The 25,479-nt window shown below is 44.2% G+C and overlaps 1 protein-coding gene across 1 annotated transcript; it reads left to right on the forward strand.

The window, feature by feature from the left end:
• Nucleotides 1-6,684: 6,684 nt before the first annotated feature.
• On the forward strand, nucleotides 6,685-20,459 carry RRM2B (ribonucleotide reductase regulatory TP53 inducible subunit M2B; the record flags this gene model as incomplete). The annotated part of the gene is made up of 9 exons (XM_079533807.1): nucleotides 6,685-6,738; nucleotides 10,262-10,411; nucleotides 12,025-12,141; nucleotides 13,045-13,178; nucleotides 14,155-14,249; nucleotides 16,198-16,331; nucleotides 18,640-18,744; nucleotides 19,754-19,867; nucleotides 20,307-20,459. The coding sequence occupies 9 exons, from the start codon at nucleotides 6,685-6,687 to the stop codon at nucleotides 20,457-20,459; spliced, it is 1,056 nt and encodes a 351-aa protein (XP_079389933.1).
• Nucleotides 20,460-25,479: the final 5,020 nt, after the last annotated feature.

Raw genomic sequence — 25,479 nt, forward strand, 5'->3', positions numbered from 1 at the left:
TTCCTGTACTAAATTTGTAATGTAAAGGCCTAAGGAGCACTGGCAATATCTGATTGCAACAGTTTGCTAGTCAATAACTCCTTGGACTAACCCCAGCCAAAGATGACAGCAGAACAATATAATTTACACTGTGATTTATCTTTTTGCTGAGGGAAAATATGTAAAATGTTCTGAAAATTCACTGCTGCCTTTGTGGAAAGTGTTTCAGCAAAGGTTCTTGTATAGAGGGAGTAGGGAATTTCAAAATAAAAAATTAAGTATGTTCTGTGGTTTATTTTAACTTTTTTATGGTGTTTAATTTGTGGTTGGCTGCGGTTGTGTACCCTGTATATTGAACTTGTAAAAAAAAAAAAAAAAAAAAAAAAAGGAAAAAAGAAAAAGTTCCTGACAGCTCAGATCCCAGAGTTGTGATCGTTCACTTATGAAACCACTTTCATTGCAATTTTTGCTCTAGCTGCATTGAACTCTGGCACATCAGATGCCACCACTAATATTCTGCATGTAATCTGTACCTCCAGTGTTTTGGGTTTTTTTTGTACATATGCTGAGGCCAATGCACAGTATTTCATAGTTCACAATCAACATTTTGTATCCCTTTTTCAGTGAACAGACAGTCAGGAGATTGTTCCACTACCAGTTCTAACCCAACACTTGTACTACATTGTCTAACTATGTAAACTCAGCCTGGGCACTTTCTGGTAACTGTAAAATGTTTATAAGATCATGATTATCGAAGATACTTTTTTGGAAGACTTTAATGTTCGTGAGCAGCTTAACTTCTTTTGTATCTAGCCTTTTTTTAAGTATCTTGTTACAGTTTTTTAATAAAGAAATTACAGACAAAATACCAAGTCATACTGAAGAAACAATAGTTTTTATTTATTTAGCCATTTATATTTTAGCTAACAGCATGCACCAAGCACAGTTGTTCATCAGAATCTGAATTTTGTAACTGAAAAATTGACATGCAGAAGATATTCAACCCGCATTTTACAGTTAGCAGAGAATCTTGAATCAAATGGGCCAGGCAACCCCTTCTTCTGACAGTATTGGTTTGAAGGGAAGGTGGCTTGTTCTGAAAAATCTCAAGGTTATTAGTTTAGAATAAAGGTTTCAAGCTGTGTTGTAGTGGGTTCTACTGTATTTTCACTCTTGAAGTGGTTGCTTTGGGGAGGGCAGTCATTGAACATGGCCTAGGTCTTGGTTTTCCCAATGCATGCGTGACTTTGGAGACTTGGGGTGACAACTAAAGGCAAGAGCTGCTTTTTTTCTGTATCGTAGATTTCTGAAATCTTAGTGGACTGAAGAATTGAAGCTTAGGGGCTTACAGGGCTCTTTCCTGCTTTTCCAATGCCATGAGTCTGTTAGTAAGTTTTTTTTTTTTTTGTTTTGTATTGTTTCGCTGGAGAGAGTTGATTGATGTTTCATTAAAATCTGAGTGGAAATCAATTTTGCAGTTCCACTAGATTTTGCAGTTTCCTTTCTGTCAGCTAGTTGAGGATGGCCAGAAGTTACCTATGTCTGTGGTTGGGTTTGGTTTTTTTTTTTTTTTTTTTTTTAGTTTTCATTATTCAGTACCTGCAGATGTGGAACATGGTTGAGATCAGAAGTTACAATCATCAGTTGCCAAACATGCTGAAAATCTTATTTACTAGGTAAAACTGGCTGTTTCAGGCTTATGTAGTTAATCTGCAGATAAATCAATACACAGATGTAGAATTATTTCTGTATTTACTGACACTTTCTAAATCACCCATTCTAGAAAAGAACTGTTTCAGTGTGTGGGGATTGGAGTCTGTTCTGGATTTTCTTTTGTGATCTTCAGTGTATCTTAAATGCAAAATTATATCCGATTTCACTATGCTAATACTTTTTTTAAAAAAGAGAAAACCCAGTACAGCTACACAAGTCTAAATTTAAGGAGCAGTATAGAGGATATCTGTACTGGCATGACTGTTCTCATATACTAAGGAATATAGCTAGAGAGGTACAAAGTACTGTGTGTCTTCTGCCTGGGTTTCGAACCAGTATAATTATTTCATTACCAAAAATGCTTCTAATGGGAATGTTGTGAAGTTGGTAGAAAGCAGGCATAAACAAAAGCAAACAACAGGGACCTGTTAAGAATAGGCCTCAGTTCTACAGTCTGTAAAACTAAAGCTCCCTCCCTCACAAAGCTTTGTGAGACTTGATGTATTACAAAGTATTCAAGGTCCTTGGATAAAAGGCCATATATAAATGTAAAGTACTGTGTGTATATATATATGTATTGTGTGTATATGTATATAAGTGTATGTGTATGTATAACATATATTTATATGTTATATGTATATATATTTCTGTACATAAACTTTTTTAAAGTCCTGTAATGTATAGCTAGACAAAAAATATGCAGATAACTCATAGTAGCTCACCATATATACACACAAGGCATTCTGATGACAGAAGTGGAGAGGGAATCTAGTTTGATTTATGCTGTGGTCATTGACTTGAAATGTGTATAAATAGCTTTTTTCCTCTGTATGGTATATTTAAACTATATCAAGATTTTAATAAGAAAAAATGTTTATTAAAATCATACACCTTGTCTCCCTTTGACTTAAGCCCTTCTATTAGTTCGCTTCCAAGATGTGGTGGAGAAACAAGTTAAAGCAAGAATCTCTAATACTTTTTATGTAGTCCAGATAATTACCTATATTTATAACTACTGAAATAGGAGATAGTGGTAGCAGCTAACAAAATGTTGCCACCAGCATGCCAGTTCCTATTCTGAAGCTGAAGAGAACTGACTCCTTAGCATGGTCTTCCCGTAGTTAGTCCTCAGTGATAGATTCTGTTGGATAGTTTACTCTGTCCAGTCCAGAAGGTAGACTGCTTGCTTCAGATTGGTGACCTTATCAGAAATGAAAAATTACATGGACTTTTCTTATGGAGTGGCCTTTTTTTCCACTTGGTTTGGGAGTCATTTTCTTCTCTGCAACTAAGCTGCTGGCTATAGGTACCGTTTATTGGAAAAAAGTGAGCTTGTGAATCGAAAGTGCAATCCATCTTGTACGGAATCAGTCATTCAGGGAGTTGTAAACAATGAAAATTTCCTAATCCCTTAGCCTACATTTATCTTTTAAAAGATGTGTGCAGTTGTGTACAGATCTACCGTTTTAAGAAAAGTTTGCTTCACTGTGTGTCCAGATAGAAGTGCAGAGAATAGCGTGTAGAAGCTTCTGATTTCAGTTTTATGGATGGCAGAAACATACGAGTCACACCACCTTGTATCTAGCAGGTCTGTTTCACGCAGTGCTCTTTTTGGAGGCCTAGTTTAGCACAGCTTGGTCGTTTCTAACGCTGTGACAGATTGCTCAGTACATGAGGGCCTTGGTGAGGCTCTGGCACGGGCTGCCCAGAGAGCTGTGGGTACTGCATCCCGGGGCCAAGTTGGATGGGCCCTGGGCAGCCTGAGCTGGGGGATGGCAGCCCTGCTACAGCAGGGGGCTGGACCTGGACAATCTTCAGTGTTCCTTCTGTGATTCTAATTTCAGGAATCTTATCTGCTCCTCTTTCCTCTTAAAGCTGTAGATCATGTCTCAGTGCATGAATTTACGTAAATGGCATTCTAAACCTTTCTGCACTCACTGGCGCTTTCATTTCTTCAGCTTACTATGGCAAGCAGCTAATGAGCTTACTAGCTTTGTTTTGCATTCTCTTTTTAAACTGGATAATTTGACCTTTTAATCTAAACTCTTCAGTTGGCTTAATTTTTTTTAGTACGTGATCTGCCAAACTGAAATACAGAATTTTGCAAATTCTAATAACTGGATTTCAGCATGTGTAGTGTTCACTTATCTTAAGCTCTGAACGTCCACATGCACAAATCTGGGTGCAGATTAGTCCTCCAAAAGCTTCACTGAGCACCTCAACCCTCAGTGCTAGAAGTTCATGTGTGCTCTGTATGGGGAACTTTGTAATCAGAATCTGTTCTAAAAGTGACTTGCATCACAGTGTCTCTTTGTCCATGATTCTCTGAATGTAATGCTCATTTTTGTAATTAACCACAAGTAACCATTGTAACATCCTGTTTAGTAAAAAGCAGTTGGTTGCTACCCAGTCTTTCAGAACTTCTCCATAATGTTGAAATTTCAGTATCCTTCATCCATGACAACATCTAACACAGCGTATGTTTGAATACAGTAGTCAATACGAACTTACTGGAGAACGCATTGCTGCCACAACCTGTGCTAGCTTCTGTGCAAGGAGACTTCTAAGGTGGTTTTCCAGGAAATGCTTATTTTGGATGTGCTGAAATTATTCGCATACTGATTTGGACACAGTGAACAGTTTTCAGCTAGGAAGATTGATTTGACTTTGATTTATAAATGAAAATTCTTCAACCTGCCTAAAATAGCATTCTTTATATAAAATGCGATCTCTGTAAATGTATTTTTTAAAATACAGGCAAATATTCTCAAAGTAAATAGTATTATTAGGTGGAGGGAGGGAAGAGGCACTGTAGCTCAAATTGTGATCTGTGTTTTGGATGTTATTGTTGACAAATTTCAGGGACATCCTGCTCTGGATTTCCGCATCCTGCTCCTTTGGATAATGCCCCTGCACTTTCAGGAGACATCTATGAAAGTTTAGAGAACACGAGTACTAGGGATTACATTTCTTGGTCCAGTGCAATGGTAAGAGGAACACTGAGTTGGTGCTTGTACGCTGTCTTGAAAAAGAGCAGGTATGACCCTGAGTTCTGCTGCTGTGCCACCAAGTAGGTTAGGAGCTGAAGGAGGAAAACGTCCCATTCACCCGGTGATGTTTTCAATAGAACAGTACAGCAAAGCCATGCATAATGCTACATGTATTTAATCTGGACGTGAACTATTCTACTATTCCACAAGTGCTTTCCTATATTTTATTATCGTGTACGTTATGTAATTAATTTGTATGAAGTTGACAGAAGTTGGTGGATTTTTGTGGAGATGTGAGAAGAGCCAACTGCTGTTCTTCAATCCTCTCTTTCACGGTACATGTCCTTTGCCGTGTTTTTCCTCTGTATTATTCTTCAGGCACTGTGTAAATAGATGTTTGCTGTGCATCTGTAGAAGGGGAGGTGTGTCTTTAAGAAATTATCCCTAAATATTCAAAGTCCTTTCTGTTTTTAATTACATGAATTGTTGGTATGGTTAGGTTTTTCAAGACAGTTCCTTATTTTGGGGGTGACTGGATTTAGGGGCAGAGAGCGGAAATTATCACTAGGCAAGTCAGTCTAAATAGTATGATTGATTGGCACTTGAGTTTTGGTGCTTGTTCATGTTGAGGGGGGAAGCATGAGTTCCTGGGAAATCAGCACTGTATTGGATGCACCAATGAAATTTGTTGGTGTCGATGGGTCGTTTGGGCTTGCTCCAACTCAGAGTTCCTCTCATCATTTGCTCTGGATGAAGAAATGGAATCCCTGGTACTCAGTGTGTATAATAATGGAGCTGTAGTTGAACACAGACATTAGACAGCAGGTGTGGGTACGTTTGGGCAATGAAACTTTAAAACTGACTCAAAAAGAACAGTAGTCCGGTAACAGCAAATGTTTGTATAAGAGTGTATTCTCTCATTTTATGCCTGTTATATATTCTGGTATGCTGTTTAGTGATGTGACACTTAGGCATGTGTTTCTTGTCAGAAAACTCCATTTAAGGAAACCAAACCTGTTCTATGCTTGGGACCAGCAGCCACTTGGACTCAAGAGCACCGGGCAGTGGTGATGGGGATGGTGCAGTGAGTGCAGACTCTTCTCCATGAGGAACATCAGACCTCCACATCCTCCTCCGCAAGTGTCTATTCCTGGCACTTTAAGTGTTCCTCTCTACTTTTACAGAGCGGCTCAGTCCTGGATCTGTGTCAGCTAACTGTCTTGGGTGCTTGTCAACTATTTTTCTTTCTCAGTGGTGTTTGCTTTCATATTTTGTCCAATTTCAAACCGTTGTACCAAACCAGTCCCTGCTGTATGGAGCAGGGCTTTTCTTTTTTCTTTCTCCCGCCTCCCTGGGATTGTGTTGACAAATGCCCTGTGCATCCACAGGAACTGGAGCCCAAGGGCCTGGCCAGCCTGGAGACAAGGACGAGGAAACAAACGAACTCTGGCAATTACAATCTCTTGCAGAAATCTCTGTTCGTAAGAAGTGACTTGCAATAAATGACACAAACATTTGAGCAGTGCTTTCGTTCTCGCTGCTTGCTCTCACAGCCCCTGCAATTAAGTCCAGGGGAAGGGGCGAGAGTTTTACAGCTGGGAGCAACTACGTCTGTAACACGATTGCTTTAATTTATTCTGAGGTCTGTATCAAGATAAAAAAAAAAATAACGTAGGTTTCGTTGTTGCACGGGTTGATGGGGTTCTGCTACGCGCTTTTTATCGTTTATCCGCTAGCTGACGCTTTCAGGCGATGTACCGGCGCCAGCTAAGAATACCGTCTTCCTAAGAGTTCCCGCTGGCTGGCAGCGCTGTCGCGCCGCCGAAGCCCGCTCAGGGCGGCGCTCCTGCCGGAGGCAGGGCTCGGCTCGGGCGGGGAACACCGCGCCGGGCCGGGCCGGGCCGGGCCGAGGCTGCGCCTGCCGGGCTCCGCCTCGCGGAGGAGGGGCGGCCGCGGCCGTTCCGCCCTCAGCCGGCGCTCGTGCGGCCCAGTCGCCGGGGCCATGGGGGAGCGCCGGGGGCGAGCGGCCCTGCGGGAGGCGGCCGGGCCGGAGCGGGTAAGGGCGGGCGGGGCGCTGAGCCGTGTCTGCGGGAGGGCTGCGGCAGGCTGCCTTGGGCGCTGCGTGACTGCGGGCTGCTCGCACGGCGGCTCGTTATGCGGCTGCACGGGATTCGGCCCCAGCCTCCGGCTCGGCCTCGGGGTTCCGTGGGCTGCCCGCGCGGCTGGCCTCCGTGTCGGGAAGTGCGAGCGGGAAGGAAAGCGCGGGGAGAATCCTGTCCTTACCGCTGCGGGCCTGAAGGGCTCTGCTGGGGAGCTGCCCGAGGCCCTTTCTGCGTCCTCGGGGCACGGTCTGCACAGCCGGGCCTGAGAGCGTGAAGCTGATGGTATGTGGGCAGAAATACACCTGGCCTTCCAAAGGCTGGGTTCCGGCCGTACCTGAGCTGATGGAAACGGGGATGTGCCGTATTAAATACAAGCCTGAAATAGACATCTGTACACGCACACTTATTTCTTTAATCAGTACTGTGCTGTTCCCCTAATGCAGTTGGCTTATTCTGGCCTGCCAGAAACAATTAGCAGAGCTATGCTCTTCCCTCTGGGGTGCAGGGGATCTGCCTGGTCAGGTAAACCCATCTGCTGCACATGGAGCCTCCACTGCCCAGCGCTGCCCCAGGCCTTTGGGAGACTGTGGCTTATAGGGCAGCATGGAAGGCATGTTTTCTTGTGCATCCCAAGAGATTTTTTTAAACATGGACCTGTTGTATCACAGGTGCTCTTCTTTCTCTTCCTTTGCTGTAACTAATGCAAGGCACGTAGCTGAAGTTGGTGCTGGGACTGGTGCTATTTCATGTCTTTGTGGGCAACACAGACAGTGGAATTGAGTGCATCCTCAGCAAGTTTGCTTAGAGCACCAAGCTGAGTGGTGCAGTTGGTACGCTAGAGGGAAGGGATGTCCAGAGGGACCTGGACAGGCTTGAGAGGTGGGCCCATGCCAACCTCATGAAGTTCAACAAAGCAAAGTGCAAGGTCCTGCACCTGGGTCAGGGCAATCTCAAGCACAGATACAGGCTGGGTGGAGAATGGCTTGAGAGCAGCCCTGAGGAGAATTTGGGGGTGTCTGTTGATGAAAAACTCAACATGAGCCAGCAATGTACGTTTGCAGCCCAGAAGGCTAACCATATCCTGAATTGCATCAAGAGAAGTGACCAGCAGGTTGAGGGAGGTGATTCTGCCTCTCTACTTTTCTATTGTGAGACCCCGTCTGGGGCACTGCATCCAGTTCTGGAGCCCCCAACACAAGAAGTACATGTTGCTGTTGGAATAGGTCCAGAGAAGGGCCACAGAGATGATCAGAGGGCTGAAGCATCTCTCATATGGGGACAGGCTGAGAGAGCTGTGGCTTTTTAGCCCAGAGAAGAGAAGGTTCTGAGGAGACCTTATAGTGGCCTTCCAGTACCTGAAGGGGGCCTACAGGAAAGCTGGGGAGGGACTTTCTATAAGGGCATGTAGTGACACAATGAGAGGAAATGGCTTTAAACTGGAAGAGGGCAGATTTAGATTAGATGTTAGGAAGAAATTCTTTACTGTGAGGATGGTGAGACGCTGGAACAGGTAGCCCACTGAGGTTGTGGATACCCCCTCCCTGGAAGTACTCATGACCAGACTGGATGGGGGATGTGAGCTACCTGGTCTAATGGGAGGTATCCCTGTCTATAGCAGGGAGTTGGAACTGTATGATCTTCAAGGTCCCTTCCAACCCAAACCGTTCTATGATTCTATGAGATACCTGCATGTATAGTCCAGCAGTTACTACTATAAGGCAGTGATTTTCTGTGTATATATACTAATATTTTCCTAGTGTGCTAAATATGAAATTCATGGAAAGAATTTCAGTACCACTAGGCAATCTTTGTTATCTGTTGGGTTTATTGACTTCACTAGCAGCACTTAACCTGCAACAGTTGCAGAATAACTGGAGTTTGGTGAAAGGCTAGGAATGTAGAGTGGAACCTCTGTCAAACACTGTGAGGCTGGGAGAGCTCAGCCTGCTTGGAGAAAATAGAGGAAATGGAGTCAGATTCTCCTCAGTGAGGGGCAGGAGGCAGTGACAGGAGGTTCCTCTTGTGCATTAAAAACCCACTTTCTTGCTGTTCAGGGAGTCAAACACTGGCACAGGTTGCACAGTGGGGTTGCGGAGTTCTCATCATTGGACTCAGACTGCCAACTGGACACTGCCTTGAGCAACCTACTGACTGTACTTTGTACACCTCCATGAGATAAAGGAAAGAGCCCAGAATGCTGAATGGAAGCAGGAGGTGTATGGGTGTACTGGGAAGATAACCTCCCCAGCTCTGTGTTCCCCCACTGCTTTCTTGGGGTCAGAAAGGCAGGACTGGGACTGTGTCATGCTCCTGTTGCACAAGGGGGCAGCAAGGGGAGCCCTGGCAGTGATCAGCTTCTACTGTACCACAGAAGTAGAAATTGGAGAGTCGTCCGTGTTTATTCAGCTGGGTGGTACCAGGGGATATACCAAGTTAATGAACAGGCTTGGTGGCCGGTATTACTCTGATAAAATTTTTGCTTGGAGGAATAGAGTTCAGAACTGAGAGACAGCACCATGTCACAGCAGAATTTGCCTCCTGTGAACGCAGAGACAGAGCATGTGTGCAATACTCCATCCTCAGAAGAGCTTAGATGATATCAAGGGTGCACAGAGAGGGAGTCCCCAGCATGGTGTGTTCTCTGTGGACCAATTCTTCCTTGTTCATAGATTGTATGATTTTTTAAACTGTTATCACTTTCTAATTCTGCAGTGTGGTCCTTTTTGGGGAGCTCTCACTGTGAGCCTTTAGGTCCTGGAAGCCATGCTCCATTTCCCTGCCACTGGGACTCTCCAGTCTGTGTATACTGCTTCCTGGCCCGCTTCTTCTGTTACCTTTTTGTGCCATGTGCTGACAGCACTACTGGCATGCTGTTAGAGGCCACTGGGAAAGACACACAGCCTTGCCTCAGTGTTAATCTCCAGTTTTCTTGCTGTGCCTTCCCTCCACTTCTATACACCAGAAATATTTTCCAGGTTATCTTTCTACATGATGGGCCCTGCGTGCTGCTTTTTGAATGGTGCAGGAACAGCACACTGGGAGTAGGGAGCAGAATAGGGATGTGTGATGCCAGGTGCAGGCTGGCCTTGAGGAGCCGTTGGGCAGCACTGTCGCCTTGCGTGCCTCCCCACCGTGTTTGATGGCATCTTTTGAGGGCGCAGTGCAAGTGCAGCTGCAGTTTCCTCCTCATACTGCAGAAGAGTGTTCGCTTTGGTACTTGAGAAGGTGCAGCTGCTCAGGGACTGGCTGATGTGAGAGGTGCAGGACAGAGCAGGGCAGGAAGGCAGTGCGACCGCCTGAGCAGGGCACAGATGGAAGGCGAAGGGGTGAGCACCCTAGGGAAGGGTGATGCAGCTGCCTGTGGGGAATGGGTGAGTGTCTGCCTGAGACATTGGACTTTGGGGCTGTATTTTTGTGACAGAGGGAAAAGCAGGGAATAATAACAGCAGCCTTAACCAGGATTGAGCTTTATTTTAGAGCTCCTCTCCAAGTGAAAATGGCTTGAAACTTCACGAGGAGCCTCTTCTCAGAAAAAATCCTCGTCGGTTCGTCATCTTCCCCATCCAGCACCCGGACATATGGAAGATGTACAAACAGGCCCAGGCTTCCTTTTGGACAGCAGAAGAGGTGAGCTCTGGGATATGGAGCCTGGAGTGTCACTCCTAGCTCTGCTGCTGGCTTGTGTTTTGTGTGGGTTGGGGTTAATTTTATTGAACGTGAGGCGCCTGGACCAGAGTAGGACTCCCTTCAGGGTCAGTGGAAGGAAAGCTGCTTCCATCAGGTGGTTCAACTGCCTGGTTTGAGTGTTTGGTTTAGGATCAGGTGGAATTGTATCCTGGGGCACTTATCTGGGTATAGAGGGAGGCTATGTCAGGCTGTGACCTGTTGTGATCACCATGCCTGCAGCTACCTCCTTGCTCACGTAAAAGGCTCTGAGCAATTTCATGAGAATGCTGCTCTTCAATATTAGGCACTTGTTTTTCAGAATGGTGGTGGTAATCAGAAATACTTGCTAACAGTGCATGTAATTTGCTGGTGAGTGCCCTGGTTAGATGCTCGTCGCCATGCTGGAACTGACTGTGAGTTAGGGCATGTCATTTTCCTTGAGACTGCTGATTAGCCAGACCTGAGCAGTACTTGCTCACTTGCTCACTGCACTTGCAGAAATGGAGACTTCTGGATTTGCATGGATTACGTGCCAGGTGAGCAGCTTGTTGCAGCTCAAAGCTTCTGTAGTCTTTGTTCATCTGTGAGCAGAATTCTGCAATTGGTAAGGAATGACAGACTCTAAATAGTCCAGAAAGCATCCTGGGATAGCAATACTGTGTAGGCTTCATTCCATTGCCCGCTTGGGAGGCTGCTGTCTGATACAGTAGAAGTTGATTTAAACAGTTATGAAGCACTGAAACTCCTGCCTGAATAGCACTACTCATCACTGGTTCCTTCTTCCACTGTCCTCCCATCTGTCATCACATTTCCAAATGAATTGGAAAGTTAGACATAAAATTGGTTTATGTGTGTATTCATGCATGAGCATGCATATATATTTGTACATAAATTGTACACACGCACACACAATTCTAAAAGCTTTCTTAGGCCTTGCTGCAGTTTTCCCATCTGGCCCTGCTTAACTGCTGCTGTGGCTCAGAAACAAACAGGCAAAGAAAGATGGCCAGTGCTAAGGAGCTCGTGGTTTTCTGCCATGGTGAACCAAGTGTCACAGGCAGTGCAGTTCCACACATGTATCTACACACGCTCTTCTGGGGTGGCCTGGAGGCTGAACACCTGTCAAGGGCAGCATTGCCTTCCATGTGTCTTTTGGCACACTTAGGCACAGGTTTCTTGCAGTACCAGCATATATTTCAAGTAGAGTTTGTAAATGTCTCAGAGAGAGATCTGCTTGTTGATGCATGTTCATACTCATGCCAGCAAGACACTGATGCTTTTTGGAATCTGGTTTATTTATAACATGGAATAAGAACAATATATATTGAATTACAATAGTGTAAACTGCAAAGCAAACACAGGATGTTGCTGTTGCAGAGAGGCAGCAGTACTGCAGCTGTTTGTCGTGCTTGATAGTCGCACGTATTTAAATTCTCTGCATGCAAAGATTGTGAAAGCCAGTGCCAAAGCTCTGTCTCAGTTGTTTGATGACACCACTTTTGTTCCTACAGAATAACAAGCTAAAGGGATGGTAACATTTTTTTTCTTTTTTTTTTTCTATCTCTTTTCATTAGGTTGATTTATCAAAGGACCTTCCTCACTGGAACAAGCTAAAACCAGATGAAAAGTACTTTATCTCTCATGTTCTCGCCTTCTTTGCAGCCAGTGATGGAATTGTAAATGAGAATCTGGTGAGAAAGCCTTACAGTTTGAATACTTACTTTATTAGCTATTGGCTTATCAGTTTGGTTTTCTCATATTAATGCATAAGATTGTTAAATGAGTGTATTTTCTTCCCATCGTCTCACCTTTGCCAAAGGAAGTAAGCAGCTTGTTCTGCTCGTTGTCTGAGATACATTGGAGCCACTGTTGTCAGCAGGACTCCAAATGATGCCTCTTGAACACATGCCTCTTGAAGCTCAGACTTGTGCCTGGCTGTGTTCATGTGCAGTTACTGGTGAATTAATAGAACCCACGCTTCTTCACATACCTGCGTTAGATGAGAAGTAGCAGCTGATTGTGCCGTGCCATGCTCTGTGTTTTTTATTTAGGTAAAACTCATTTTGCTCTCACTAAATGGCATCCTGGAATATTTCAGGCATACGGGTGGGTGCTTTTGAAATAATGGGGAAATCTTTCTGCTGAAATCACTTCTGGGCTGCAGAATGTCTCTCTGCAGGTTGTTGTTAGACCAGAAATGCTCATTTTAGATCTTGAGTATCTGTAACATAGATTATATGATAACAAATTTTTATATATTACATGAATATGTCATACTATTTACTTCTTAATGGTGAACAGAAAGTGTGAGGCTTTGTTTGCTATGAAGTTTTTACTGCTGCAGCATTTTGCTCTTTTCTTCCTGTGTGTGCCATCACACATCACTGCAGTTCTTACACAGTATGCGTAGCAGGCGTCTTTACTTTAGCTGGCTTTCTCTATTTGCCACACCTATCCTACTGACATATTTGTTAATAAAGTAGGGCTGAATTGCTCCCTTCCCTTCTCTGTTGCACAGGTCTGTTGTCTCTCTTATTTGGCTGATGCTGCACCAGTTTTGCTGTACTCGCTGTCATGCTTTTTGGTTTTGGTAGGTGGCACGCTTTAGTCAGGAGGTGCAGATCCCAGAAGCTCGTTGTTTCTATGGCTTCCAGATCCTCATTGAGAACGTTCACTCGGAGATGTACAGCTTGCTTATAGACACTTACATCAAAGATCCTGAGAAAAGGTAAGTTTCTGAATGTGCTGCAGCCCCAAGGGAAATCTTTCAGCTAGTCTGGTGGCACTGTGGCTCGGTAGTAACAGCTAGTTTTCTGTTTCACATTGACTTCCTGGAGAGCTTCCTTAGAGCTTTCTGGGCCATCACTCCTGGCCCCCAAAATGAAGGGAAGTGTTACTGACCGATGACCTTCCTTAGGAGTGTTCAAAAGGCTGGTTAATATTTGTGATTGCAGGCAGTGCAGACTGTGAAACTCTGTTAAGCATTAAACAGCCTCCTTGTGGTTATTGTGCTCCAGAGCTACTTGTAACTGCCGTTTGTAACACATGTTGATCAGTGCCTTGCTTCCTTTCAGCTTTTTTATCATCAGTTGCTTTTCCACGCAACAAGAGCAACTTATTTTTAAAAAAGTGGTTTGTTTGGAGAGACCCTGCACCTTTGTGGTCTGCAGATGTGCCTAGTTGAAAAGATAATACATTTGGAAAGAAGTACTTTCCATCAGAAATGCCATTGTGGTGATGGTCAGACAGAGCTCGGTTTCCCACGGTGGCATCCTGTGTGTTGAAATAGTATCCTGCAACCCCACAGTACAGGGCTAGCAGGAGGTCTGCAAGGTTTTCTGAGATACTTAGCATGGGAACAGATCTTGTGCCTGTGGGACCGGTCTGATTCCTTTTGTGGAACTGGGAGTGGTGAGGGTTATCTCCTTGAGCAGGGTCGTGCTGCTGTCTGTCTTGGTCTGAGAGCCAGCAGAGTTTGGTGGATGGTCCCACTGGCGTTGGAGGTTTGTGTTCCCATCTCTGCAGCTTCTCTGAGACCTTGAGTACACCACTTTCTGCCCATCTGCCTCCCTGTTCTGCCTCTTGTTGTCATCATCCCTTCAGGGCAGGAGCTCCTACTTGGATAATTTCAGAGCTTATAGCGTAATAGCGTAAATCCATTCTTTGCTTTATTATTCTGGTGTTCTCTTTCTTTTCTTTTATAGAGATTTCTTATTTAATGCTATTGAAACAATGCCTTGTGTCAAGAAGAAAGCAGACTGGGCTCTGAAGTGGATTGAAGACAGACAATCCACTTTTGGTGTGTATCTTCTTAAGAACTTGTTTCTGTTGCACATCATGAAGTTGGCTCCTATTTTGTACTCCAGCATTAAGAACTGAGCAGCTGAAGCCTTGCAAGTCCAGGCTTTCTTTGTGTGCACGTTCAGATAGACAAATTTGTGTGTGATATTACCGTTTTTTTCTTTTTTTGCAACATTATGAATGAACTTGGGAAAAAAAAGATTCAAGAGTTCTCTCTCTCTCTTTTTTCTGGCTCACTGTTATGACTAGCTTCCCAGCTACTGTGTTTTATCTCAGAGCTGGGTCACCCCAGGTCAGTTTCCGTCAGAATGGATGCAGGACATCCCTGCTAATGTTCAGCTTGTAATGTTAACTTTAAAATATGAGTTGTATCTGAAATGAATGGCGGGCAGACAGGTGAATTTTCTGAAAGAAATATCCTCTATACTTGACAAAAGTGTAGGAGATGGTGAGATTTGGCAAGACTAAGAAAATGAATGTCATTCTGCATATCATTGTTTTGCAACATCCATTGTTCACAGCTTTTGTTTTGGGTGTAGTTCTTTTCAGAACAGTAGATTCTGTTGTCCTGAAGTGTCCTTCTGCCTCCTTAGTCTGGCTTTGCTTGCTTTATGTTGAGTCTCCTCATCTCCTTCATTCAGCTCCTGTCAGCATGGGGTGTGCAAGGAATCAGAAGGTTTCCTGACTGTAAAAGCAGTGTCCTTTTTCTTTCTTTCTTTCTATTTTTAGTTCCTTCTCTCTAAACTTCATCCTATCCAAATTTTGTAAAGTGTGTTTCTACTCTTCTGCTTTTTTCATCTTACTGAGAAAAGTTACCCAATCTTAAAACATTTTGGGGGCCCGGACCTTATTCATATGGGTTGTGAGATATGTTATCTGAAGGTGGCATGCTTAGTGCTTCCTTCCGGGCTGGAAGGCTGGCCTTCAGCAGGGTAGCTGTGTTTGATTTCTTACACTGAGGGATTAGTTGCTGTGTTTATTCTGTGGACTCTCAGCCCCCCAGTGTGTGCAGACATCATGTGGTGCTGCTGACAGGAGATTTTGTTTCAGCGTAACTCGTTTATATGAATGTTAGTCAGGTGGAACGCAGTAAAAAACACTGGTGTCCAGGAGGTGTTTATGCAGCATATCTCCCCTCCTGTTTAGAACTAACCTCGCAAATTTTAGTGTTGTCAGATAAACTCTTTCCTTAGTAACTTCTGTGATACTTTTAAGTACATGTTGAATTTCTTCAGATAAGCCAGCAGGTGGCATTTGCATCTCATGTGAGGAAGCAGAACAGATGGGATTTGGAGTTCATTGTTTTTATTTTTTTAAAGCAAAAGTCTGTGCAGTTCTCAGTGGTGAAAAAGACAGCAGCATTTAATGCAAAAGTCTTTTTTGCGTATTGAAATATTCTCAAGAATCTTCTGGAGTTGTTTAAAATAGAGCATATGCAATCAGATAGTCTTGTAGTTTGAAGAAACACATTCCTGTAGAGAACAGAAAGAACTGGGACTGATAATGCTGTGATTTTCTTGGATGAAAGGTGGAATAACTGAAATATTTGTGACATGGTGAAGGCTTTTTGTTTATTTTATAGGAGCTTTTCCCCGTTCTGTATATTAGCTACACAGTCATTTTTCTGCCTCCTTAGAGAAAGAGATAAAGCTGTAGTAATACCTTACGTGCTTCTGACACTTGTGGCTTTTCCCTTCTCATTTTCCTGCAGCGGTTTCAGTGGGTACCCTGGTGCTGTTCTGCTTGGAGTTGCCTGTGGCTGAGTTCTGTTGCACGTGTCAACCTTCTGTGCCATAGGATCTGCTGCAAGATGTGGTCAGCTACAGCACCTGCCATGGCAGCAGATAGCTTCCCTCCAGCATCAGTCTGTTTGATGCAAATGGTGCACTGTGCTGACTGGCAATACACTCTTTCATGTCTAACGGAAAATGTGTTATGTTCAACAGGTGAGAGGGTGGTTGCCTTTGCTGCAGTTGAAGGCATCTTCTTTTCGGGTTCATTTGCTGCTATATTTTGGCTGAAGAAGAGGGGCCTAATGCCTGGATTGACTTTTTCCAATGAACTTATTAGCAGAGATGAGGTAATGTATTGTGTCCTATGTATTGTCTTTAAAGAAAAGTGAGTTTCAAGGAGGGCAGAACATTTGTAAATAACCTATAGTTTTGCTAGAGCAAGTCAACTCTGTGGAGATGGGTAAGCTTGGAGCAAGCTGAAAAGCAGAAAGGGAACAAAGCAGGTGAGTGGGTGCAGAAGTAGCATTTGGGCAGGGACAGGTGAAAAAGCGAATCCAGCAGTGAGTAGGGGATGCATGTCTGGGTGTGGTGAAACCCAGCTGACAGTGCTGGAGATCGAGGTCCCTTATCTCACCCCCATATTCCCCAAGTTATGGATCCCACAACTTGCAAACAGCCACCTGCATCCATCACCTGGCCAGCTGTGGACGAGCTGCTGCAGAAACAGCAAATGTTGGTCCTCTCTGTGTCCTTACCCTACTACACAGGAGGGAGCAGCTACAGGTCTGTGTTAGAGAGCGGTGCCTTTCAGCTGCAGATGTGAGGTGTCTGAGTGGTGCATGTCAACGCACTGAAGGTGGGCTGTGAGACTTTGTCTTCCCGAGTGCCCTTTCTTTTCTCTGCTGCTTACTAGTTGGCAGCAGTTCCCTATGGCTGAGACTTGTCTGTAAGGCAGCACACAATGTATGGCACTATCAGCAGTGAAAAAGCAGCAAGATCTGTTTTATTTGCAAGATAAATCTGCTAACAGTTGAACTTATCAAGTACTGAAGGTCTAAAAGAATAAAGAGCTTCCATAATGGAAGTAATCTCTGTGGGTTAGATAAACTGATTTGAAAGGAGGCATCTTGTGAGAAGTCTTTAATTTGAAAGACTTTTGTTGAAGAAAATGCTACAACTGGTAAATAAAGCCAAACAATTCTTCAGCCTTGATTTCCTTGTGTCTTGTTTCTGTGAGTCATCATGAGCTGATCCATTCAAATAAGGAAGTATTTCTTTGTTAAAAAGATGACTTGCAGATGAATGGGATGCAAATTCCCCACTACAGCAGTATAACTGCTTCTCTGCAGTGTTGAAAAGGTGTAGGATTTTTTGAGTTGGCATATTTCCAGCTGCAAAGCTGTTGATTAAGAAGAGTAAGGCACGGTCCACACTGCACCTGCATCAAAAAACAGGAAATACTGTTAAAAAGCAGTGACAGTTAAAGAATCTACACTGGAAAACTACAACATGAACATTTTCTGATACATCTGAGCAGATAAATGGTTGATGCTCAGTATGGTTTTGAGCTGCAGACTCCTTGAGCTGCTAAGAACTCTCATTCTTAGAGGTGCCAACCTGCCCGAGGCAGCGGTCAACACAGCACACTGGTTTGACCAAGAAGCCAGTCACCTCCTGCTGGTGGTCCTGCCCTGCAGCAGACAGCTAATGTGTCCATGGCAGGGGTGTGTGTGCCAGATTATGTGGTTTCAGGACTCTTTCATGACCTGAAGCATGCAGATTTCATAGCCTTTTTGAAAAACTTTTTGCTTCCAGATTTTGTTTTAACCGTTGTTCATGATAACAGTGGGTTGTCTTTTTTACCCACAGCCTGCCAGGTCATGCTGACTAGTTTGCACTCTGAGTGTGCCCTCATGGTACTCGTGTGCTTTAATCAACAACACATTTTGTGTTGTCAAGAGGAGAGGCATGGTGTCACAGTGCTCGTTTGGAATGAGTGCAATTTGTTGGTCTCTGTGTTGGGTAGCTGGGTGAAATGTACAGGCTTATGTTTGGTGGGTTGAATTGGGATGTGGAAACCAACATTACAAATCTATAGACGGCCTGGTAGCAAGTCCTTCACACTAACTACATTTTGTGTGGAGAGAGAGATGACTTATCTCTGATTTGGTGACTCTAATCTGAATCTACTCTTGAAAATGCTGTAAGGAAAAGCAAGGGAAGAAAGGCTACTAAAAAAATAAAGATTGATGTGTAGGTATCTCAAAGTCAAGAATGGCTAGCAAGTTTATGCTGACTGACATTTCTGTAGGTCCATCTGTAGGAGTCTTTCCACAAAAGCATCTCTGATAGGAGGCAGGAACCCAGCATGGCTCTGCATAGAATCCTTAGCGGTAGAATAACTCTCAAAATGGGGCTGGAGAAAGTGTATGCTGATTGTTATTTTGTTGTAGGTGGCACCTGTTGGATTTCAGATGTTACTAACTGAGTTTTTAACCAAAAATGCCCTTACAGGTCAGTTACATGTAGTAACATTAGGACTGTCAACAATCAAGTGTATAAGAAGCTTAAACCTAAATTGAGGCTGCCTCTAATTAAGAGCAGACTGTGTGCAGCAGGGAAAAACTCTGTTGTTGTTGTTCTCTGTTATTTCAGGGTCTACACTGTGATTTTGCTTGTCTAATGTTCCATTATTTAGTGAACAGACCATCAGAAGAGAGGGTCCGGGAGATCATTGTTAATGCTGTTGAAATTGAACAGGTAAGTCTGGCCAGGACAATATCACGAGCAGCACAGCAGGAGGTGTATGTGCAAAAGTAAGCAAATTAACTTCTAACTTTTGGAATTTCATATTTAATGCTTGGATCCCTGATGCATTATAGCATTTTTTTCCCTCTTCCTTAACTGTGACAATAAAAAGCAGGCACTTTCTGATACAGCTGTCAAGTAACTGTGAGAAGCTGAAGCTGGCAGGCTGCTTTCTTCCTCAAAAGCCAAAAAGAAGAAAACATTCTCTATTGGAGAAGAGTTTGTTTACTTCTGACCTTTAGGATCTTTGTCTCTCCCTGCTCATATAACCATAGCTGTTTGTCCTTTGTGAGAGCCCAGGGTCTCTTCTGGATGTGGGTACAGTGGGTTAGTGTGTTCTAACTTTAAAAAAAATTGCTGTTCTTTCACAGGAAGTGCTACCCAACTTCAGCTACGTGTTTCTGCATTGCAGAGTGTTTTGCAGGACTGTAGTTTACCCTTTCTTGTCTGTTGTCATCTAACTGCTGTGATGATAACAAATGCCTTGCCTTACAGCCATGAAAGGTCTTGCATCAGCGCCTAAACATGCACGTGGTTGAGCTCAGTGCTCGTGTATCACTGTCCTATGGTTGATTGTTCTGTAATGGCTGGAAGCCAAGGAAAACTGGAGATTTCTGGATCTATTCCTTCTCCCACTCCTCTGGTCTGTAGGTGTTATTGAAGTTGAAACTCAAGCTTTCACTGAAGCTTGGGATCTAGCGGGGAAAAAAAAAGGAGGTGAGCACTCAAAAAAATTCTTGTACCTTTTCCAGAAAAATGTGCTAAAAATAAAGGAAGATACAAGCAACTACTGAAAGGAGGAGATACTTGTTGAATTTAGTGATGCAAGTTATTTATTCAGACAACTGCCTGGGGAGCCTGGAATATCACAAATTGTGTTACTGTGAAACACAGGTGTCTTCTGTCCTTTTCTCCTGTTAAATTTCATTTCTCTAAATGTCATCTGTATTTTAACTTCCAGGAGTTTCTCACAGAGGCATTACCTGTAGGTCTGATTGGAATGAATTGCACTTTGATGAAGCAGTATATCGAATTTGTTGCAGACCGGTTACTAATGGAGCTTGGGTTCTCAAAGGTAAGAGATGAAACTGCAGAAATGCTGGCCTGCTGGAGTAGCCAGGAGAGCTGTCAGCAAAAGTGCTTTCCTGATGTACCTGCAAGCAGGTTGCTTTTAGTGCTTGTACTTCTGTGAGTGACAGATGAAACCACAACATTAATATATGCACTTCCACATTTGAAAGAGCAAGAATAGTTCAGGCCATTGTTTCTCTTCAGTTGCTCTGCAGGTTGGTGTTGGGAAATTATGCTGTGCTCTTAGAAGGCTGACAAACACCTCACACAGAGGAGCTTCAAACTTCTGGGGGCACACAGTATTGAACTTGCTTACATTGCGCCCATAAATTCTACAGCATATTACAGTGAGGGATGATCTAATCTGAAATACATACATATGTGTTTGTTACACATGGTTAGCTTTTCAGAATCAGCAGTGTAATAATGTTTATTTTCCCTAGGTTTTTCATGCAGAAAATCCTTTTGATTTCATGGAGAATATTTCTCTGGAAGGAAAAACAAATTTCTTTGAGAAGCGGGTTTCGGAGTATCAACGTTTTGCTGTTATGGCAGAAACAATGGACAATGTTTTCACTCTGGATGCAGATTTTTGATGCCTTGACAAATTAGCACTGACTGTCTCCCTCTCCCTTTCTGCTGTGAAGTTGTCTCCATTTCCTCTGCTGGAGTTGGAGCCTACTAGGATTTTTTTCCTGGGTTTTCCTGGCTTTTTTTTGAAGAGTAAATGCTTTTTGCTCTGTGTCACTAAGAAAAAGAAAAAAAAGAAAGAGGAATTCTTTTTAAAAAATTTGTAAGGCTTTTTAAAAGGACAGCCTTTTTAAGATTCATGTGGTTAATCTGCTGTAATTGCTGTCTTTAAAGATGGTCTGGGTACTGCTACTTTTTTAAAGACTTCTGTACTGTTTTAAGAAAGCAAGCAGCTTACTTACCTCCTGTTGTAGTACTTTAATCTGAAAAAACTGATGAAGTATCACTCTATGTATATATGTTGCTATAAATTATTTTCATGGTTACTATTTTCATGTTTATAAATCTGATTGACAGTAAAAGCTCTTCCCTTTTGTCCTGCTGCAGATAGAGTAGTAGGGGATTCTGAGAAGACATGGGTTCAATAAGGTAGGAGCTTGTTACACCCAGGGGTACAGTTTGATCTCTGCATTAACCTGGGTTCTATCTGGAACAGTTTTTGCTCAGTTTGCAAACACGGTGGCTGTCAGTAGGAGTACGAAACAAATACATAGGAGTTTTGTATTGCAGCTGTTGTGAAGCATGTCAGCAGACCTTGAGTGGTCCTTGACAAAGCAAGCCTGTTAATAGTGGAGAAAAAACACATGCTGTAGTTCTCTGGCTTGTGCTGTTTTTCACTGCTTCTATGAACAAGTGCCTTATAACAGTTTGTGGTTCTGCCGTGCTGCGCAGCTGGAGCAGCAAGCACTGGGTGTTGTCTGTACTTTCTCTGTTGTGTGAGGTGGATGTTCTCTCCTTCTCCATTTCATTGTACACTGATGAGAAGGAGAAGGCATATTGCTGCAAGGGATGATTCCTTGAGGTGCTACAAACATGCTGCTTGAGCTGTGGAGAGGCTCTAATGACATACTGAGGCACTTCAACTTGCGTGTTTAAAGTGAACCATTAAAAGCATTGTCACAGTGGAACTTCTGCAACAAGGTATTAAACCTTACAGCAACAAATCTTGAAGTAGCATGGATTGGCAGCATTTTACAAAGGACTGCTGTTGGGTTTTTAGTGTGCTCCAGTTTGCGCCCCCACGATTTGAAATCCCTTTGCACTGCATGCTGAGAATGGAGCATTTGAAGAAGACCTTAAAATACTGCAGTGATAGGGTGGAAGGGATATTATGCATGTACAGGTGGATTGTTTGCAAATAGAGTTTTTTTTTTCCCCCAGGATGACATAAGTGTGAATGAGCCAGACAAAGAGTTCTGCTTGATTAAACCCCAGCGTTTTTTCACAAGATTAAGCAATTTGTATGAGAGCTTTTATAAGTCCTTTCTGTTGTTGCAAACAACTTGTGCTGCTCTAAATATACCTGGCATGAGATGAGCTGGCAGCATTTAGTGGTGGTGGGGTGGTTCAGGGTTGTTTCTCCAGCAGCCTAGATTAGCCACAGCCCCAGGTAGCTGCGCTCCATGAAGTGAGTTCACTGCAGTAGCATAATTCCTAGTGAACAGCTTTCTCTGCTGTGAACATTAGAAGCAAAACTGACTTTTTGTTTGGCCACAGTGAGATCATGGAATACGTAGTAAGCGTATGAACAGGACAGCTTTTTGTTTTTTCCTAGAGAAGAGCTTGCATCATTAGACATAAACTACTTGTGGGGATAGAGGGAGACCTGGAAAACAGAGACAAAAGTAGATCTGCTGTCGCTAAGTAATGCTCTGTAACTGCAAGAGAACTGTGGAATCCAGAGTTAAAATCCAGCACCTTTTGCAAATACTGTATTGATGTTGGAGAATATGCTGTAAATGGTTCAGTTGTTGGAGGAATGGAAAATGTTTTGATGTCACTGAAAGAAATAAAAAGCATTTGTTTTGAGTGCTGTCAATTGGGAGTATACAGATGGTTTAAAGATGAAACTATTCTGTGCTCAGATTTTCTAAATGTACACGAGATACCAAAGTGATCACAGCTCATACTCTATTTGTGTGTAAAATATCTCTGTAGTTTCAGTAACACTTGAACATGGACAGGAACATGCCTTTGTTTGCCAGTTGTGTGCTTTATTGTGGTCTAAAAGGATATAATTAGGCTGTGCCAGAGAAACTTGGTGTTCTTAGCTGGTGGTTTCTGGGAGAAAGCTAAATGTGCCTCTATGCTGTCTTCTGCTTTGTGAGCTCTTGACTCACTGTTTCTTGTTCTAGAGTATGCAGTTTAGGGAACAGAGAACATTTTTTGTCCTGGAATTTTCTGGATTAAGGAGAAACCTCTTGGGAGTCCTTTAGATTGAAAGAAGAAATACTCCAGGAAAGTAATTTCACTGTGCTGTGTCTGATACCTGGAGCTGGAGGGAAGCAGCCCTCTGCCTTTTGGGGTGGTTGGTTACTCCTCCCCTGTTCAGTGGCTGGAAAAGTGTTTGTCTGGGGAAAAATACCTGAATATCAGGAGATGGAGATGTTGACTGAGGTTGTGATCGCAATGTCTTCTCTTCAAGCTGGCAGCCAGTTGGGAGTGGGGTACCTCAGTGATTGATACAAGGCCTTGTGCTATTCAGTGTCTTCATAAACTATCTGGATGGTGGGATTGAATGTGCCCCGATGAAGTTTGCTGGTGACACTAAATTAAGTAGGGAAGCAGACACTTCTGAAGGGAGAGCCACCCTACAGCAAGACCTTGACAGGTTAAGGGAGTGAGCTAACAAGAACCTATGAAGGTCAGCAAAGACAAGCATTGGATCCTGTGCCTGGGATGGCATGATCCAGGAGTGTTGGGATCTGCTGGGCTCAAGAGCAGCGCTATGGAAAGGAACCCAAGCTCAACAGGAGTAAATACTATGCTGCTGCTACAAGAAGATGCCAGGAGAAATGCAGCATTATGCCTTGCCAGCTATGAAGGGGCACTTAAATGAGAGCTGTGGGCTCCATCCCGTCCTGGTGGGATGGGTTAGCACTGCGTGGCACCACACAGTCTGCCTGCCATTCCACAAGGCCTCGCTGCTTGCCCCACACCACTCACTTTCTGTGGACTGAGGTGCAACTGTTCAGAAGCCTTGAGTAAGGACAACCCCTGCTTTTATAATACCTTCAGCCACCTTTGCAACTCCTCATGTTTTCTTTCAAGCAGAGGAACATGGGTCTGAGGAAAAACAGATAAACCACAGGTGCTTAATACAAGCTGATGGCATACTCCCAGCCGTCACGAAACTGCTGTGGAGTTCAGTAGGTAGGTGATAATTCCCAGCTCTTGCTGGAAAGAAAAACAGTGAAAAACGGAGTGAGGACAATATGCATAGCTGTACCTGGAGCTGCAGCCAGCCCTGGCAAGCTGATACCATTCCCACCCATCGTGGTAGGCTAAGGGCTGACCAGGGCTGGTTTTCCTCCTGGTGGAGCCCTCGAGTCAGCAAATACTCATTTATCAGCTGCTAAGTTCTCCAGGGCTGTTTCTGGGAGAGAAACATTGGCTGAAGATGCCCAGGTGATAACAATAGCCATAGCCTGCTATGTTAGCCAGAGGGCTGCTTGTATGATAGGGGTGGCACTCTGCTCTGCGTTGTGTTCTGCAGAAACAGCACATGCATAGAGCGCATGTCAGTTTGTACAGGTAGGGAAGCACAGTGCATGTATGTGAAATGAGAGCTGGGGAAGAAGCAGGCCTCTGGGGAGCGGCAGAGCAGTTGGAATTTTTTTCTCTTCTTTGCAGTTGGCAGCTCCAGGAGAAGCGTTAGCGGGCAAATAGTTTTTATTCGTTTGCTGAAAGCCTCTGGCACTGGAATCAACTTGAACTTCAGAGCTGCAGGAGACGTTTGGCTGCCCAGAGAAATTTCTTAGTGCAGTTCCAGATTTTTTCCTGCCCAAGTACTTCCCTGTGATGCTCAGTGTCGGGCACAGCCGTGCCTCAGGAAGCACTGCCTTCGAGTTGTGTTATGAGGAAGAGGGGATCCTCTGTCAGGCAGTGACCAGGGTGCAGGAGCTGCCTGGCTGCAGCACAGTGCCCGCCCAGCAAACCTTTCCACCTGGGATCTGCCACCACGGCACAGTCCCACTCTACCAAAGCTAGGATGGCAGCATGGTTTGCACCACGCTGGCTTGTGTTTGCCCTTCCAAAGTCTCAGCAGTATTTCAGAGCACACTAGAGCACAGGTGAATTTTTTTTGAAGCAGAAGCCCATGAGGAGACCTGTGAGCGCCCCTGGGCCATGATGTGCCCCCACAGGGCAGGAGGCTACCAAAGGGGCTGCACAGCTGGGAGGGGGTTCCTTTAGTTCTCAGTGGCATCCTGAAGACCTCATCTGGAGCTGATGATTTGTCAGCAGCAGCTGTCCTGATTTTATGGCGACTGGGATGAAAGGGGGAAACACGAGGCCATAAAAGAGGGCCTTTGGCTGGGGATGACCGGGGCCATGTCCGTCCCGCGGGTCTGCCGGCTGCCAGCACACAGCCTTGCAGAGAAGGCTGGCAGGAAACCCCGCATACATTGCTCTTGGCTCCTGGGGCTGCTTCCATGGCAGGGAATTTACAGGCTCATAAATGTATCTGCGGGATTGTTAGATCAGCCAGTAAACTTTCCAAGGGTCTTGCAGACGTAGTTCTGCTGGGTAAAGGGCTGCATCCCAAGGGTTCCCTCTGGCCAAGCACACAGTGGTGAGGAGCCATGCCCCGTGGTCTGGGCACTGTGGAGTGAGTGCAGACCTATGGGCAGAGCAGGGCTGAGGGGGCCGTGGTGTCAGCCCAGGGGGTAGCATGAAGGCAGCTGCTGTCTGTGGGTGAGGTGGGGATGGCAAGCACTGTGGTTTGCAGCAGCTCTGTGCTAGGGCTCATTCTGTGCCCTTCACTGACTCTGCTTACATCGCCTGCAAGAAAAAAAGAAAGAATCATGCAGAAGGCAAATTTACTTTACCAATTAAAAATAAACCCCAGCCCCCTGCTCAGCTGTT

The sequence above is a fragment of the Tetrao urogallus genome (assembly GCF_951394365.1).
Source record: "Tetrao urogallus genome assembly, chromosome: 3".
NCBI classification, from domain to species: domain Eukaryota; kingdom Metazoa; phylum Chordata; class Aves; order Galliformes; family Phasianidae; genus Tetrao; species Tetrao urogallus.